The sequence below is a fragment of the Tyto alba genome, unplaced genomic scaffold (assembly GCF_018691265.1).
Source record: "Tyto alba isolate M040663 unplaced genomic scaffold, T.alba_DEE_v4.0 Super-Scaffold_10, whole genome shotgun sequence".
Classification (NCBI taxonomy): Eukaryota; Metazoa; Chordata; class Aves; order Strigiformes; family Tytonidae; genus Tyto; species Tyto alba.
Genome location: NW_024881262.1, coordinates 26,557,336 through 26,575,665, shown reverse-complemented (window position 1 = coordinate 26,575,665; position 18,330 = coordinate 26,557,336). Strand labels below are relative to the sequence as shown.

At 45.3% G+C, this 18,330-nt stretch overlaps 3 protein-coding genes across 15 annotated transcripts in view; 1 reads left to right on the top strand and 2 right to left on the bottom strand.

The window, feature by feature from the left end:
• Nucleotides 1–3,971, bottom strand: part of LIMS2 (LIM zinc finger domain containing 2) — a 35,849-nt gene extending 31,878 nt beyond the window's left edge. The window contains exons 1-2 of one of the 5 annotated variants that reach the window (XM_032990549.2): nt 3,800–3,886; nt 3,245–3,334 (exon numbers count right to left, since the gene is read on the bottom strand). Coding sequence is in view for 2 of the 5 variants with exons in the window: in XM_032990546.2 (XP_032846437.1) it covers nt 3,804–3,874 (71 nt within the window). In the remaining 3 variants the exon portion in view is untranslated. Of the gene's footprint in view, nt 1–2,390; nt 2,543–3,244; nt 3,335–3,799 lie in introns of those variants that run through there. The other 4 variants (XM_032990550.2, XM_032990546.2, XM_032990551.2 and 1 more) reach the window with 4 other exon arrangements.
• A 228-nt stretch (nt 3,972–4,199) lies between these two features.
• SFT2D3 (SFT2 domain containing 3) lies at nt 4,200–13,521 on the top strand. Of its 3 annotated transcripts, XR_006165798.1 has the most exons (3): nt 4,200–5,312; nt 8,173–8,262; nt 13,443–13,521. XR_006165798.1 is itself a non-coding variant. In XM_042798153.1 (1 exon), the coding sequence occupies exon 1, from the start codon at nt 4,200–4,202 to the stop codon at nt 4,878–4,880; it is 681 nt and encodes a 226-aa protein (XP_042654087.1). In that variant the 3' UTR covers nt 4,881–6,290. The 3 variants fall into 3 exon arrangements, 1 of the variants encoding a protein (XP_042654087.1); XR_006165799.1 differs by lacking the exon at nt 8,173–8,262 and having other exon boundaries at nt 13,443–13,511; XM_042798153.1 differs by lacking the exons at nt 8,173–8,262; nt 13,443–13,521 and having other exon boundaries at nt 4,200–6,290.
• The window catches only part of WDR33 (WD repeat domain 33), a 72,043-nt gene continuing 62,147 nt past the window's right edge, over nt 8,435–18,330 (bottom strand). For 2 of the 7 annotated variants that reach the window (XM_032990586.2, XM_042797990.1), the window contains exons 18-23: nt 18,147–18,249; nt 17,407–17,869; nt 13,643–13,809; nt 13,420–13,512; nt 11,844–12,029; nt 8,435–9,084 (exon numbers count right to left, since the gene is read on the bottom strand). In XM_032990586.2, coding sequence (XP_032846477.1) covers nt 8,852–9,084; nt 11,844–12,029; nt 13,420–13,512; nt 13,643–13,809; nt 17,407–17,869; nt 18,147–18,249 — 1,245 coding nt within the window. In that variant the 3' untranslated portion in view covers nt 8,435–8,851. The other 5 variants (XM_042797997.1, XM_042798006.1, XM_042798020.1 and 2 more) reach the window with 5 other exon arrangements.

Sequence of the window (18,330 nt, the reverse complement as noted above, 5' to 3'; positions counted from 1 at the left end):
TGACACAGTGTAACACAACAAAATCACTCCCTTCCCTATGTCAAGAGTTTTGAGACCAGAGGCACATTAATGTCAGGTTCCTGGCTCCGGAAAGTTCTGGTTGATCGATATTGTGGGGATGCTCCAGCTGCTAAACAGTTCATCTCCTTCCAGAACCCTGAAAACCCTGAATCTCAAAAGCTGGGAAACATCTGATTATATAATGGCAACAGATTTTAAGAAATACAACTTTACAAACATTGAACAACATCTGGCCACGGTTTAGTAGAGTGACCTGGAGGTGGACCTAAGGAAGTACATTCTGGAGGCTGTATTTTTTCTAATGACTTAGGAGTCTGTCCCAGCCTGAAAACAACACTAAACATGGTGCTTGTCAAGTGGCATCACTTGGGCAAGGTGCTGAGCAGTGCAATGTTTCACAGACACTGAAAAGTAAAGGTTTTGTTCTGCTGAGAAACTGCTACCCTAAATGGATTACACTATTACTGCAGAAAAAGTCAGTTGAATTACAGCTGTGATAAATGTCTCTGATAGAACAGTTAATCATTTTGTCCTAGGAAAACAGCAGACAGAAATTTAGAAATTTCATCACTGACAAACATTTCTGAAAACATTAAATAACACCTGCATTCACTTTTCAACAGATAAAGCCAAGGCCTGCTCATTTTCACAACCCTCTGAAGTACATCTGGGGAAAAAGAGACAGAAATCCTGCATTACTTTGAAGAATTGCACACTCTGCAGCACCTCAACTACCTTGGAACTCTCCACCAAGCCTTGTGCTTCACATCAGAGCTTCTCACTGAATACAGTGCTGTACTTTAACAGGCAGGTTTCTGAGGAAGCACAGAGAGAAGACAACAGGGATTACTGTCCACAGGCATTTCCCACTGTTCTCTGCAACTGAGTGACTTCACCTGAGGTAAACATGTCATTCACGTTTAGAACCACAGCTATGTAAAAATAAAATCAGCTGGGTTCATACAGCCACAATTCTTCCTGGGTCCTCCCCATCTTGTCCCCATTTAGGAGCTGCATGGTTACCCACAACCTGTGAACATTTAAGACTCTTGAATCTTCCTCTAGTTGTATGGCAATTCATGTAGAGTGGTAAATACACACCTATTTCACATGTCAAAAGCACAGAAAAGGGACCATGAGGACAGAAAATAAAGTAATCTAAAGACAGGAGGCAAAAAAACAGAAGAGTTTTGAGCATGTACAACCACCCATCAACATCAATTTGTCATCACTGAGAGCAAAAATAACACTCACCCAAATCACAGATGAGGACATAAAAACTATTCAGCACATTCTCATACCTAACAACCCACCAAACATGATCTACCTCAAATAATCATAAGAAGCTGCATAAGACAAACATCAAGACTTTGCACAAAAGAAAACTGAATACTTATACACAAAATACTCCAGCTCTGTTTCAGTATTCCTAGTCACGAAGAGCAATGCCTCAAGTGATTACAGTAAAGACAATGGACTTCAGGAGGATCACTATCCTAAAAAAGGCACCCTACTAATTTTAATATTACTTCTTCATGCTTTTCATCTTCAAGACACTTTACAAAAGTAAGCTTATTTTCACAAAGTGCTTTGAAGCATCTGGGTTGTATTTTACAGATGGGAGAACAAAGTGATTGGAGACACTAAAGCATTTGTGCAAACCCTCAGAAGATGCCAGTAAATGCCTTCCCCACTGCTTTTTTCATTTACATCTGTCAATTAGGTGACTTTAACAGAGTTCTCCAGTGTCAGACACCGTGGGAGGAGACTTAAGCTCCAGATCTAAACAGCTCTTGGAACGTGTAACTCCGAGGCCAGCCCTAAGAAGAGACGGAACGTGCGGGCAGATCAGTCAGAAGGGCCCCAAAGTGCGGGGCGGCGGTGCGGGTCACGGCGGGGGCAGGCTGTCGGCTGCGGGGAACCTGCCCGCGGGGTAGACACTGCTCACATCCACAGCCGCTCCTTCCCACCCCTGCTCCTGGTCTTCCCGCCGCCCTTCGCTGCGTGCCCCCCGAACAGGGGCTGGGCACAGCGGAGCAGCCCTTGCTCTGCTCTTCCAGGAGGGCCAGCTTCCGACTGCACTACCGCACGGAGCTGCCGGCGGCGCGGGAGCTGGCGCAGCCCGCTCCGCCTGAACCTCGCAGGCAGAAACCCTCCTCTCCCCGGGCCGCTTCCCACCGGGCACACCATCGGTTTACCCAGGGTAAACTGGCGGCGGGGGGGGGGGGGGGGGGGGGGGCCTGTTCCCGACCCTTCCCCGCCTGCTGCAGGGGCGGTGAAGGCACGGCCGGCCCACCGGGGCCAGGGCGCGGGAGCGACCCCCCGCCCGCCGGCCGGGCTGCCCGGGCCTCCCCCCTCCCCGGCCTTACCTGCCCGTCATGGCGGCGCGGCCCCGGCCGGCGCCGGGCTGTGGCGGAGGGGCTGCGAGGCGGGACACGCGCCTCGGCTCGGCGGCTGCGGCCCCGGCGAGCCCCGGCGGGCAGCAGAAACCCCGCCCCGGCCCGGCCCGGCGGCGGCCCGGGCCCCCAGGGCGTGGGCGGGAGCCGCAGCCCCCGGTGACTCAGGGCAGCCCCCCCCGGCCCCGCGCATACTTTTCCTATAAAGGGAAAGAAATGGTGAATAACGAAGCGGCGGAGCGGGCCCGCCTCCCGGCAGCCGGCGGCCCCGGGCGCGCACGCTGCGGGAGCTGCTGGGAGGGAGCGAGGAAACGCTGGCGGTGCGGTTTTATCACGGAGCCGCTACCTGCTCTACAGTTATAGCTGGCATATACCTCATTGACATAACATTTTTTTTTTCCCTGCGAACAAAGAAACCGCGCTTCCTGCCTTGCCGAGACGGGCCATTGCGCTCATGGCACATCCCCAAGGCGAGGGGGAGACAACTTTCCCAGCGCGTTTTGCCCTCAGGGCAGCAGCAGCAGCAGAACACGTCTGGAAGGTTATCCTAGCAAGCGGTTAGATGGCATCCTTGGCTGCCAAAAGGCAGAGGGATTGCACTCCTGTCAAACAAGGACCCCTCCAAGCATCATATTTTCTATAACATCTAATCCCTTTTTGCAGGTGATCAACCTTTGTCCTGAGCACTTAAATGTTCTCTGACATGTATCAACGTGTAATGTATCAACGCTAAAGTGATCCACCAAATGGGACAGGGAACTTCTGCCCAAAAGCGGTTTCAAACTTTATTTGCATCTCATGAAGCAGCCTAGTAGGATATGACTCACCATTGCTATGGATATTGTTGCAGGCTTGGTACTGATGGAAAGTGTGTGCTCTCTGTGTTTCCTGGTGTCCAAACACCTAGTTTTTCAGCCCTGCAGTAAACATTTAGAATCATATGGGTTAAATTAGCATTTGATATTACTTATTTAAACCAGGGTGAAGAGTTGAGTCAGATGTTCTTATTTTGGTTTAACGGTTGGTTGAAGAAAGGGTAATAGGTAATCTTATTAATAAGCAGCCAACAAATTAAGTGGATTTAGCTGAGTGCACAGCGATAAACAGACAAGCTCTTAGTGGCCCTCTGCACCTCTAGTTTCTCCGGTTGTAGCGGTTTCTGGGTTGCCAACGTGTCTCTACTTTTGCAGCTCTCTTTTAAAGAGATGCAGAGATCACTTGGATTGAACGCGTGAGGAGGAGACCGCCGGTGCAGCCAGGGAGGAGCAGGGCGCAGGCCAGCGCTCCACCTCCCTCCCGGCCACCGGGCCGAGCCTCCTCGCGTCCCGCGGGGGCGACCCGTGAGTCGTACCGATCTCAAATATCACCTTCCTCTTACCAACCTACGTTTCGAATGTGATACAGTCCTCCGGGGAGCTGCCGAAACCGCGAACGGTTACCGCTCGCGGCCGCTTCATGAGGAGCGGCCGAGGCGGGTTGTCCCTCCGGTGACCACACAGCCGCCCCTGGCATCCCCGTGCTGCAGAAGCGTCCCCGCTCCTCTCGCCAAGCCGCTCCGCCTCCGCTCTTGGGCGACGAGCGGGCGAACTGCAGCGGTCGGAACCGGTGGGGCGGCGCTGGCGGGGCAGTGGAGGGCGCGGGCCCCTCCTCAGCCCTCACGGCCCCGCCCGGTCACCCGGATGCAGCCGCCTCGCAAGATGGCGGCGGCGGGGCGGGAGGGCGGGGCGGTGTAGCGTAACGTAGCGCAGCGCAGGGCCGGCCGCGCGGTCCCGCGGCCCTGCCATGGCGGACCTGGGCCGGCAGCTGCAGGAGTACCTCGCGCAGTCGAAGGCCGCGGCCCCCGCGCCGCCGCCCGCCGGCTGCGGCTCCAGCGCGGCCCCCGCGCCGCCGCCCGCCGGCTGCTCGCAGGAGGAGGCGGGGAGCGGCGGCGGCCTGGGGGCCTGGCTGGGCCCGCTGAGCCCCTTCCCGCCGGGCCGCGGCGCTCCCGCCGGGCCGGGGCCGGGCTGGCCGTGGGCGGCCGAGGCGGACCCCTGCCTGCCGGGGCTGTCGCGCTGGCAGCGGCTGGCGGGGAGCGGGCTGTGCCTGCTGCTGGCCGCCTTCTGCTTCGGGCTGGCCGCGCTGTACGCGCCGCTGCTGCTGCTCCGCGCCCGCAAGTTCGCGCTGCTCTGGTCCCTCGGCTCGCTCTGCGCCCTGGCCGCCGCCGCCCTGCTGCGGGGACCCGCCCGCCTGCTGCGGGAGCCCGGCCGCGGCTCCCTCCTCTACCTGGGCGCCCTGGGCGGCACGCTGTACGCGGCGCTGGTGCTGCGCAGCACCCTGCTCACCGCGCTGGGCGCCGCCGCCCAGCTGGGCGCCGCCGCCGCCGCGCTCCTGGCCGCGCTGCCCGGGGGAGCCGCCGGCCTGCGCCGCCTCGGCGGCCTCCTCAGCGCCGCGCTCCGCCGCGGCGGCAAAGCGCTGCCGGTGTGAGGGAGCCCCGCGCCGGCGCTCGGCGGGACTCGCCCGGTGGGACTGAGGGAGAGAGACTGACTGGCGCCGGGCACACGGAGACGCCGCGGCTGAGGATGGCGTCGACCCCGCGCCGCTTCTCTTCGCCTCCTCCGCCTTCCTGCGGGGCTTCCCTCGCCGCTTCTCCAGCGAGAAAAGCAGCGGCTGGCAACCCGGGGCACGGCAGCAGGGACTCTCGGAACTCGCGTCGCTGCGGTCAGGGGTAGCGGTGTCGGTGCCGGCCTGCCGAGCCGCCCCCCCCCCCCCCCCCCGGGCACGGGATTTTTGCCTTACGGCAAAGCGAGCTCGATAGCCCTGGCCTGGAGTCTCTCCGGCTCTGGGGGGGAGCTGGCAGCATCCCACTTTCCTACCTCCAGTATAGGACCATGTGGCTGCTGCAGCCTACTTCAAAACGTGAGTGACCTTACGGAGCTGATGAAATGTAATTATTGACTTGCCCCTTAGGTGAAAACCAAGTATCTTACAGCTGAGGTGCCTAGGGCTGGCTGATGTAGAAACACGGAGACAATGTAACAAAATCTGATCAGGTGTAGGGGTGAACGTTCAGAAACAGTTAACTGCTATTAACTCATTTCTGTGCCGACTCCTATGCTCTGAACACATACTTTACTCGCTGTGTAGTGCAGTCATCAGCCACCTCATATTCACCACTGGTCTGAGTACTGTGTGCACTGAACTGCGTTTGTCTCTAAAAAACATGTTTAAAATACCATGCAGTAAGTGAAACAAACCTTCCTGGGGCTGTGGGTCACAAAGACTACCCGTAACTGTAAGGGTAGTCATCTCGCATGGTAGGATGAAAGGTACTCATCTGGCTTTGGCCTTTGCAGGTATTGCTGCCTTACAGCTGCTGTAAGGTAGCAAATATTCGGGCTTTAAAAGAGCAGCTTTGGCTCTCGGAACTTTATTTTTTTCATGTATGTATTTTCTGGGCTCTCAACTTGGGCAGGAATTGGTTGTCACGGCCTGACCTTCAAAAATAGATTTGCTAGTAACTGGAGCCTGTTTCAGCTAGCGCAGCTCGGTTTCAATGTAGAAACTAAGCGGCCTTAGGAAGGTGCTGAATTCAGGCTGGCAGTCACTGCTGAGAGCTTGGGACCCGAGTTTGGGCCGTGTGCTGTACTGCTGCAGATAAACAGGACTACCAGGCCCAACCTGCTCAGAGCCCAAGCGAGTATCTCACCAACTATAAGTGCCTTATATACAAAATAAAGCCAAACACTGCAATACTTACCTGCTATCACTACTTGGGATTTAGCATATTCACCTAATACTTGCTCTGAATGAAACTGAAATTGTTAAATGAGGGTACTTAAATGTACATAGATTTCTCTAATAAAACTATTTGTGTACCAAATGTCAGTATAGACATTCCACTAATGGTCACTTTTTTTTCTTTAAAAACATAGATCAGAGCTATCTGAATAGCATTAAATTAGTTCTCTCATTTTTACAGTTTCTAAGCTCTAGTATATAAAATTAATTTATTCCTAACAGCAATATCAAATTAAACAAATCTTAGACAAGGTGGAGCTGTGAACAAGCAGGGAGATCATAAGGATTCTACATGCAGCACTGGTAAAAGAACTTGACCTGAAGAGTACAGAAGTGTATTTCCATCAAGTAATTTTATCCATTTTTCAGCAATAGTGGGTCAGAGTACTGTGGACTGGGAAGCTGCTTCTGTCTCTCCTGCTCTGCTGTCACCTGCTAAGATTTTATACAAAAGTCAGCTTAAGCTATTACCCAATTTTCTTACAACTTTTTGTGCATATTCCATGACTGTGGAACATTTTAAAGCCTAATTAATTAAAAAAACCCTGCCCCTTGATGAAGACTAGTACTTAACATAAAGTACCATAGGTTTAAGGAGTTAACCAACAATGAGAGTTAAAACAAGCCTACTCCCCTTTGCCTAGATAGAGAAAGCTGGGTTTCATACTAGTAGGTACACTCTAACTTGTTTTGGTAGAGGACTGTGGTTTAATTAAGGACTAAAGCTCATCCTCTAAATCACATTCTGTTAGACAAAAGTCACTTTCAGCCCCCTAAAAATATATAGGGCTTGTTAAAAATGAGGGGGCGCAAGCTTTCCCCTTTGCTAATGATTAAATCATTGGTATTTATCCTTAAAACTTCAGGATAGATCCTAACTCCCAGCTGTATACCAAACGTGACCAAAGCACTTCTTCAGATTGAGGTAAAAAGCTTTTTTTTTTTTCTCCTTAAAGGAAAAACTGTGTCATGGCAGGTGTATCTCAGCTGTTTCCCAGTTAATTCCTTTAAGACCATTCTGTCTCTCTGGAGCCCCATGACAAGGATTTTGTAGGATAATGATCAGAGTTAATTACTACTGTACCTTTCAAATGCCATTTTATACACTATGAATTAAAAACTAAGAAGAAAAATCCCTACTTGTGACTGACCAAACCAAGAGAAGAGCAGCTAAGCATCTATGCTTTGATCTCTTAAATAAAACAGGTCATCAGGACCTAAGCCAGTCTTTAGTAAATCTGACCTTATCAGAAGTCAGGTAAAATAGCTGCTGTCTACCACTCTGTTGTTGCAGTAGCCTTGTCAGCAATAGAGCTACATTGCCACATTATCCTGAATATTATAACATGAAATTCAAGGCTGGGGGGGAGGGAAGCCTGGCAATGATATTTTTCATTATATCCTATACTTTTAATGTAGGATCTTCCTGAGAGCTGACTTTACAGTATGTACTTACGTGATCAACTTTTCATTGAGACTTTAGTTATTAAAGGAGCCTTTTAATAACCTGGTGAATGGAGGTAATTTTTATGAATGATTTATGGGGAAAACAGAAACTCATGGTTGGTAAGCAGCTTTATTATGAAATGTGGGAAATGGGAATAGCCCCTCCTCCTCATTTCCCTCCCCTAGTAAAGCTAGGAAACAATATCCTAAAGATACTTAAAAAACATTAAGATAGAAGTGATTGACTATCAGGGTTTGCACTTTGGCATTTGAATGCACCAGACTCTACCAAACACCCGTATCTTTAAGTGGTGCATCCTACAGCCCCTGTAAAACATTGGCATTAATTTTAATCAAGCTGCTAAACTTCTTTCTTCCTCAGTTTCTAAACAGATGCTGTTTTGCAGAAAAATATTTGACTTGCTCAGGTGAAGTGTAGAATGACAGTATTTGTCATGATGTCTATTTTGCTAGCAGTCCAGGTTATAACTACAACTTTTTCTAAATGGTGTTCCACGTTTTTCTCTTTCAGGATGGTAGACTAGCAAGCAGCGGTGATTTCCTGTGTTTTGGAATTTTAACGTCAGCACCACTTGTAATCTGTAGACAGCTGTGGCCAAAGGTGAAAACGAAAGATCTCTATACATGATAAAAGCAAAAAACTAGGAATCAGCTATTAGTATTTTAAATGGTTGAGATTTCAGGAGGTAGTTCTGTTGCTCCATCTGATACACAAGTTTGCCTAAAGACAACCCTCTTTATAGTAATAGGTGAGTAAAGAATCACACACTGTGTTGATTTTTTGTTAATTTTTGCGCAAATTACATTCTGTATTCATACAAAAACAACGTAACTCTTCTGACAAACTGTACATATAGAAACAAGTTTCTGTCTGGAGGTGAACTGAAATCTGTGGAGGTGCTCCATGTCTCACAACACTTAAAAAAAATTCCAGCTCTTCACAAAACAAAGTAGGGAAAAGAAGGTGAAAAAAACAGGGGTGGAGAGGACAAAACAGAAAGCTAGCTACAATATTGCAGCTAGTAGCAGTTGACTGATCTAGGAAAAGACCTTTGTTAGGAACTAATGCACATTCAGTTATCCCAGTTAAGAATCCAGGTCTGTGGTGTTGCAGGAGTTTATGAGTCCAGAGTAGCAGTCTATTAAATATTGTCCAGCAAGGACTGGGTGTGACCCAGTCAAAGCCTCTTCTATCGGCCTCTTCCACCACCTCGAGACGCTCCTCTTCTTGATTGGCCAGAGTTCATGTTATTTCCTCTTCCCCAGTTACTTCCACTCCTTCCTCCTCGAGAAGGGTTATTGCCTCCTGCAGGGCCTCCACCAAAAGCTTCATCCCTGTGGAATCCATCATGATGGTCTCCATCTAGAGAACTAGACCTCCCCGATTTTGGTGCTCGCTGTGAAGGCCCTGAATTTCCTCGTCCTAAAAATGAAACACAGTCAGTTACCGATGTTGAAGTCTTCTCAGACCATATATTTAGCTAGTCCTTCTGTGGTATAATTATTTTCAGACCAAAGATAGTTGAGACATCTAATTTTATGCCTCCTCCCTCTATATGATTTTTCTTACATAGGTTTAGTGTCTCCATCACAGTCCAGAAGATGGACAGCAATCAAGCAATTCCTTGGGACTTAAAGTAGATTTTATCTGATACAGTCAGCAATCACTTAAATTAGCTTAGAACAGTGATGATCATGGTGTCCTTAAAACTGTCAGGCATACCTGATTATTATGCTTTAACACCATCTGTGGTTCTCTGTATATTTTTATTGCAAAATACTTATTTTTTTTTCCCTAACAAAGACATTGCACTGATGGATCAGTTGAGGTTGGTGATAAAAACAATGTGTAACATTAATATTTTGTTCCATTTTTTGCTAGAAATAATGGAAAAATGTTCTGTTTTACTACTAACCCTGAACATAAACTATAGGAGCTCTTACTGCCAGGAACAGGATTTTCTACTTCTCACAGATCTTTTTAGTACTGATATGTAAATTAAAAACCTGAAAGGCAATAGCTCAAAATAACAAGCAGTATTTTGAAGAAAAAAAAAAAAAGAAAAAAAAAAGGTAACAGTGAGTTATGGACACATGCCACAGCTAAATTAAGATATTTTTGCTCCACTTTGGCAAGAGTGATTTTTTTGTTGACTACCTGGTTCTGTGTAAAATAGAGACCAAATTGTTCCACAGAGTTTATAATTCTCTTTTAAAGAATTAAAATTTTGAAGTTTTAATCTTCAAATGATTTTACCAATGCCACTGAAGGTAACATAGCCCATACTTAAAAAAGTATTTTTCATGTTTTGTTTATCACACTTTCTGCCATTGTTCTAAACTTTCTTTAGTACATTAATGAGTCGTCTAGGCACAAGAAATGGGGGTAGTTAATTGTTTTGACTTCAATAAAGAATCTGATAGAGTCATCACAAATTATTGAAGCTGGAGAAGGAATCCTTACAGATTTGATAAGATGCTGGCTAAATGAGAAACACAATGTACAGTTTTGAAAGGAAAAATATTGATAACAGAGGGAATTTACTAGCAGAGTTTTATTAAAAACATCCGTGAACAAATGGTAAAACCTGATGTTAATACAACACTCAAAATACAGTCCATGCAGAGGAGGACTGGCATACAGTTAAAACTAAATGAGCTTCATTATAAGAGAAGTGGAATGAAATTCAGTGGCATCAAAGACAAAGCTGTGCAGTAGAGGTCTAAAAAAAAAAAATCCAACAGGCTGGCAGCTCAGAATTTAGAAACAACTGAGAATGATCTCTGTCACTAATCACTACCAGTGACAGAGGACATTTAAAAAAGGCAATGTCAATCCTGAGATTTATAAGAAGAAAAAGGATCAAGAACTGGTGTGGCGCTAATAGGATGATTGTGAAAATGGCATAGACAGTAATAGGCTCTGAACCAGCTACTAACTCCAGAAGAATGTATTTTGTGGGTTACAGTGGCTAATTGCATGGCAGTGCCATGTGACTAGTAGTTAAAGAGGGAAAAATTACATCAGGAGCTATTAGGAAAGAATGGAGAAATCAGAACAAAACCAAGCGAACTATAGAAATCCATGGTTAAACCACATCTTAAATAGTGTGTGCAATTCCTGGTTACTCCGTTAAATTTACAAAAGGATAAATTAAACCTGACAATAGTACAGAGCAATTAACATAGTAGAAGATACAGAACAACTTCCCAGAGAGAACAACTAAACAGATCAGAGCTCTGACTTGGAGAAATGGTAGTTTGATACAATCAATTAGAGGTGGCGTTCAGAAATAGTAAGGATCAACTTTCAACTATTCCAGTTAAAACATAAGACATCATCAAACGAAATTAGTGAATAGGCTTAAAACAAGAGAAAGACATCTTCCTTCCTTCCTTTCTTTTTTTAAAGCATAGTCTACTGCAATTAAGTTTTAGAGCTCTGTCCGTGGATGTTGTGGATGTCAAAAGTTTATATGATTCTTAAAGCAACTGGAGAAACATACAAAAGGTAATTGTCAAAAGCCATTAACTATAAAAAAACCCATTTCAGTAAATCACTGAACTACAGATCTTCACAGGTTTAGAGAGCATTTCAGGGACACATCGCTACAGCCTGACAGTGTTCTTAACACTGTTCCCTCAGTACGTGTTACTGGCTATTGTTGAAGGCAAGCTATTGAGCTTTATGGATTTCTGGTCTGATCATGGATGGCCATGCTTAGACTCTTGAAAGTAGAGAACTCGTAAAGAAAGACTTAAAAAAAATCAAGGTTCATTAAGTCTCAAAGAATGAAGGCTGAGAGAGGAAAGGTATTTGAGTTAAAGGATGCTAGCACAAGCATGAACATTAACAAATAACTGTTCTAAAAATTGGAGAGAAAAAGAGCTCTTAACAAGAGTTTTCCAACTGGAGTAACAGGGAGCCAAAAACTAACTGCTTTCGAACATGGCAATAAAGAGGATTATATGATTCTGGAGAGAAGATTTGGATTTCATGTTCCAGAAAACCCCTCTGTTCTTATGTTCCTGTAAGACTGGTGTTCAGCTTCACAGCTGGTAAGATCAAATATTTACCAGTTTAGCTTTATCCCCTCTGAATAGCTACATAATTCTGGTTAAGCCTACTGTTGAAAAATGTGCCAGTGTTACATAAGGTTTTCAACACAAGGGGCTTTTTACCTTTGCCCCTCTCCTCTGGAGGTCCACCTGGAGCATCCATTTCTCTGTGGTCAGAGGTGCCTGGTCCATCATGCCAGGGGCGTTTACGTGGTGGCAGTGAGGCCATGTCCATGCCCTGGAGCGAAGAAGAACGCTCTCTGTTAGCTGGAGAATGTCCGTCGTGAGGAGGGTGATCTGGACGAGGACCTGAGCATGAAGAACAAAACCAGGATAATAAGTAATGTTCATCTGATCACTTAACTTTTGAAGGCAGTCACATAAATGTACACATCTTCCACACTATTTGGCACACAATTTTAAGTTAAAATTACATAAAGCTCCCCCTGCCACGCCCAACAGACAAATAAGCAAACATTAGATGACTAAGGTCTAAGAAAATGAAAGGTTTAAAAGATGATGGGAAAGAAAGAAGTGACAGATCTAAAGTGTTCTTTTTGGCATACCATATTTTTATATATTTTGGAGACAAGCGCATTTTCATTTATTCATGTGGCATTTGTGCTCTTTTTTTCCATAACATTCTAAAACTCAGTTTTGCCCCATATGGGGTTGCCATTAGTAACACAAATGCAAATACCATTAAGCTATCAGACATTGCAGCTGAAAACATTATTTTTGCAAACAATAGAGAAGATGCCATCCAAGAGAAAGATTACTATTGGCATTAATATGCATCTCAGAAAACCCTGTGAGATGTGCTTCAGTCACACACAGGTGACAACAACGGGCAGTTCTGGGCTGTACAAGAATTCAGCAAAAAATCAAGACTTTGAGGCGTGCTGGTTTTGCCTGGGATAAAGTTAATTTTCTTCACAGTAGCTTATATGGGACTGTGTTTTGGATTTGTGCTGAGAACAGCGTCAGTGATACAGGGATGTTTTCGTTACTTCTGAGCAGCACTTACCCAGAGCCAAGGCCTCTTCTGCCTCTCACCCCACCCCAGCAGCGAGTGGCTGGGGGTGCCCAAGGGGTTGGAGGGGGCACAGCCGGGACAGCTGACCCCAGCTGACCCCAGCCCATAGGACATCATGCTCAGCACACAGAGCTGGGGCAGCAGGAGGAGGAAGGGAGGACACTCGGCGCGATGGCGCTTGTCTGCCCAAGTCACCGTTACACGTGACGGAGCCCGGCTGTCCCGGGGACGGCTGAACCTGCCCGCCCGGGGGAAGTGGGGAATGAATCCCTTGGTTTGCTTTACCTGTTAAACTGTCTTTATCTCAACCCACAAGTTTTCTCACTTTTCCCCTTCTCTTTCCCCCCTCCCACCCGGCGGGAGCGAGCAAGCCGCTGTGGGGTGATTAGTTGCCAGCTGGGGTTAAACCATGACACAAGGCCACAATTATTTTGTGCTCAGTGAGATGGTTGCATTTAGAGCCAGGTAAATTCTGAATAGTTATTTTTCCCCTACATTTAGAAGTCCAAAGGACTATGTTTTGCTTTTCTTGTGGTAAAAGACTGGTAACAAGCATATGAAGTACAGGAAGAAGACATTATTTAAAAAACACCTATTTTTGTAAGTGGTTATATTGTAGAAAAATAGTCTATTATCTAAAACAAATCTCACCAAATTTTTTACCTGGTTCTCTGTTTCCATCCCAGGATTCTGGTTTCCGCCCTCCTTCAAAGCGTGGAAGTTCATCTGGAGTGGGAAGTAAACCCTTCCGGCCTCCTGAGCAGTAAGAGATGCAGGGGACAGGAGTGAAAAGAGACATTGTATTCATGAAAATACTGTAATTTGCCCAAGAAATGTCTTTGCTTCCTTATCTTTGCATTCCAGTGTGGAATAACATTCCCCTCACCTCTAAGAGCACCACGACCTCGCCCCCGAACACCATGGTCCCTTCCTCTTGAGTTTTCATCTGGAGAGTCAAAAGTGTCATCTGGCCCGAAATCTTCAGGGCCAGGAAAGCCATCTCTCCCCCTGGGTCCCCGGCCCTCATGTCTCGAGGGTCCTCCTCTTCTGAAGCTACAAGAAAGAACATGGTACAAATGTGGTTTTTAGGCAGAAATTAGATTGATAAACTTGAGTCAGCTTCAGTTCAATAACTCATTTCTGAACTGTTCTACTTAATACTATAGCACATACAGTTACTAGAATATGACTTGTAGGTGGGTTAGTGCTCATTTTCTGCCTTTGAGCACTTCAGTTATTCATTTTTAAAGTTTTCCCTCATATTTCCTTCTGTTGATTGTGTTGTTTTTTCACATGAGAAAAATACTGTCAAATATACTGCATTCATTTAATGAAAAGGGAAAAAACCCGAGTCCGTGAGTGACAATAGATATAAGATAAGATAAGGAAAAGTATGAGTGAATTTCCCTTAACTGTGGTGGTGTTACTTTACCCTTCCCTTTTTTATCACTAAAATGGAAGGGAAAACAAACTGAAAAAATACAAGCAATGGGAGTCATAGCTGTAACAAAACATTCCAGCATCTCATTCCTACTAATATGGGGTTCTTTTGCTAGAACATTCTCTTTCTTGTTCCAGTTAAGTTTACCCTTTTAGCAAATTAATTTAGACTGCACTTGGCTCTGTAGGGATGATGATTGCTGAAAAGCATGCACAGAGGCATTCAACAACCTGAAGAGCAGTTTATCCGACTGCAATAATGAATTTTGTTTTGCAAAATGTAGTTATGACACTAAAGTTGGTAATTTCTTTCTAGTAAGTACCATAGCATCTTCAGTTATTTGGTTATGATTGGGTTCTGCATCTCATCTTAAATGAGTATAGCTCCTCCAGTATCACACTGGGGTTTTAACAGAGATCTTCAGAGAGAAGAATGGTTCTTAATGAACTGTCAGTGCCATTTCAGGTAAGCCTACAGATGGCTGCATGAATACTAGTAGTTTTGTTTTTTACATTACCAGTTTCAACACTTGGAGTGCTTGTAAAAGTGCATACGTGTCCTGTGTATTACTGCAACTCCAAAAGTGCGCCCTAGCACGGGTTGTTAGGATTGTCTCAGATTACAGCCCAGTTGCTGTGCGAGCACAGGTGAGGTATTTAGGTGGTGCAGGAGTCCTCACAGTGCGACCCCACGCTCTCCTGCCCACCCCTCAGCAACAGCACAGGTCATGTGGAGCACTCTCTGCCCATTCACGCTGGTGCCCCCCACCTCCCCTTGCTCCCCAGTTCCACACTGGCCAAACCACAGCCACCCTAATACTCGGGTGGTGTTGGCTTTCTGCAACATCCCCTTCCCCAGCTCATTAACGACACTGCATCCTATTACAAGCAAAACTTTAGATACTTTTATTTAGAATTTTAACAACATTAACCTTTTAATTACAAATTTAAATATTTTAACAGTAGTCATAACACAATACAATATTTTTAAACTTTTACATTTTTTTTTTTTTTTTAATTAAAAACAATAGGTCTGTCTCCACCTCCCAGAAAACAAACACAATACAGAGAGGAGGCTGCTGTGCCTGTACAGGTACAACAGTGGATGGAGGGAGTGCTGTGTATGGACAATGAACCATTTTACATTAACCTGGATGATTTGGGAAAACAAACGGAACAGTTTCAGGTACAAATGGTTCAAATAACCACAAAGCAATATTGTTTAGCCTTGAAACAGCACAGTCCTCTAGATGATCTTTAGAGGGCCTCCCATTTTAATACTGACATGGTGTGATTCTGCTTAGCTTGTAAATTACCAAGATTTGCAACACAAGGTCCTGTGGCTAGTGGGAATAGGGCCTTTCCTTTTGTTTCCAGGCAATGTTACGGACACAGTTTAGTTTTGAAATCTATCATACCTATGCCTGACATGGCCACAGCTCCTACTATTGTATTATGTATATCCTTTTTCACTTTTTCGTATCAGTCACATGTAAAACCCTGCCTTGCATAGGGCTCAGTTCCTGTTTGACTGCTCTCAGATCTTCTTCCTTGAGGCCTAGGACCTTAATGTACAGAACTACACACTGTGCAGATTAGCAGGCAGGAAGAGGCAGGTCTCTGCGGTAGAAGCATCGTGTTGATATGCACAGGCAGAGTAAGAACAGGACAGGGATGAAAAGGACGGGAAATTAGAAAGAAACACACATACACACACTTCCCTCTCATGCTTGATCACACCAGTTACAATCTAAATTCCAAACCAAGTCAGGTAAATGAGTGGTTGGGATTCTTAAGTTCATCTCGGCATCTGCAGTAAATGGCACCTAGTTCACCTTCACTCACAGGAATTCATTAAGTTTCCAAGCACAATAAGCCTTTTAGAGCCCTGTGCTGATTCCTTTTAAACCAAACTCAATGTACAAACTCTTGTATTCTGACAGATAGACTCTTTCTTAGTTCAGAAGTCAGATTTACAGGTCACAGGGTTCTTGGACTCTCTTCCTGAAACCTTTCTAAAAATCCAGATCTTCATAAAGTATTTTCCAGTCCCTAAGCATTTCCAATATAAGATTTTAAAATCTCTACTGAGCTTCTAAAAGTGCTGTCTGCTGTATCTTTTAGAATTCTATAATGCAGACGATTCAGCTTGGATTCTATTTTTACTTTTTTAAAATGGCTTTAATTGTTACCTTCTTTTAGTTACTGTTCATTTCTTTTCATACTCTTCACACAAAAGGAAGGTACATCTTTACAGAGCTAGGTAGAAAATAGCTAAAAGAAGAGCTGTATAGATGCAAAGTAAAAGGAATGTAAGAAAATGATTAAAAAGGCAACTAAAACACACAAAATTCACATTATGTGGAGACCACAATATATTTGTACAAGTACATGTTCTTACACATATAGAGTTGGTGGTCAGTGAGAGGCTTAGACCTTGGAGGCCAAATTTAACTCAGTTAAAAACTAGCATAAAGCTGGAGCAATTTTGATGACAGTTAATCTTACTGACTTAGTGTAATTCCTCCATATTTACACTGGTGACTAGAAGCGAATTCATCCCTTTGTGATTTATTTGGAAATTGCGAGCAATGACATGGACATTGCTGTAAATTAATTATTTTTGAGTTCTTCACTTGGCATTAAGAAATAAGTCAGAAAGAAAAATAAAATTTCTACAAGCAAAAACATGAGAAAATAGTCTCAACAGTCCAACAGATGCTGTAGCTCTGCCCCTTATATCTGATAGTAGGATCACTGTTCCTGCTCCTTACACGTATATTAAATCTCATTCTACAGTCTCTACAGTCATGCTGTAGTTTGTGACTGGAGACAGAGTCTCAAAATCCACTTAATAGTGTTCAAAAGTTTGTCACTTTAACCTTCAAGTTTCCTCTCAATTTTCATCAAAACGGTCTCAAATCTTCATCCTGTGCCACTGGATCTTCTCTACAGATTTCCTCCCTTCTCTTTACTTACTGTTTAAAGACACGGAAGCTGCTGTGTACAATGACCATTTTTCAAGTTTTCTTCTATTACTGAATGATTTTATGGACTCTATACTCAGGTATATTAGAGTTTTCATTTCCTTATTGGTTTCCAGTTTATAAATCTGAAACAGATAGACTCCTTAATGAAAAGGAAACCAGGAAGAAAGAGTTCCCTCTGTTTACCCTTTACCCCAAAAAAGATAAGTAGTTTTATTCTTACCTCTCATCTCGTCTTCCTCGGAACCGTGCATCCTCAGGATCCCGTGGATATCGATCATCTGCAGGTCTCCGTCCTTCCCAAGCACCAGGAGGCCCACGGTTTGAACCCCCTCCTTCAAATTCCCTGTGATCAGGAGGAAAGGGAGGCCCAGGTCCACCTCGTCTCCATTTTTCATCTTGCAACGGTGGGCCTCCTCTCCCCTCAAATTCCCGTAATCGATGGCCAAATCTCTTATCTGGATGGAAGTCGTCACGGAAGTCATCTGGTCGATCAAAGTCATCATGGAAATCTGGGTGAGGTCCTCGTCTATCTGGCATGCCCCTGCTGTCTCTACCATCACCCCACTCCTGGCCACCTCGAAACAACCCTCTCTCAGGCCCATGATCAGGACCACCACTGTTCTGGTCGTGCCTTCTATCTGAGAGAGGGCCCATGTGATGGTTTGGTGGACCACGGGAGTCACCTTGAGGGAAAAAATCATAGCAGATTTCTGTAATGTTTTCTAAAAATGCTCTAGGATGCTCTACTTCGTACAGTTCTATAAAGCATACACCACACATTTCACATAAAATAATTTTGGGGGCAAAACTTTTCCTCTATATTCCAGCCCAAGTCTACAGAAGCTTTCCTCAGCCAAAGGCCCTGTGCTCTGCTGGAACCTTTTCTGTCTAGAGGCACTGCACTGGAAAGCCCCTTTTAGGAGATTTACTCAAAGAAGAACAGAAAACACATTTAATTACCTTTATTAAGACCAGGTCCTTGGTTGTGAGGGCCAAGACGGCCTTGTCCTCCCTGCTGCCCTAGTCCTGGTATCAGTGGTGGAGGACCAGGGTTCTGTCCATCCTAGGAGGATATAAGAAAAAAAGCCATGTGAATTGCCATGCATGACTATTTTTGTTTTTTAAGCATTTCATAAGGGGGCAA

Bases quoted from the DNA above. Each gene is read 5' to 3' on its own strand.
- SFT2D3 (XM_042798153.1), top strand. From the start codon at position 4,200: ATGGCGGACCTGGGCCGGCAGCTGCAGGAGTACCTCGCGCAGTCGAAG.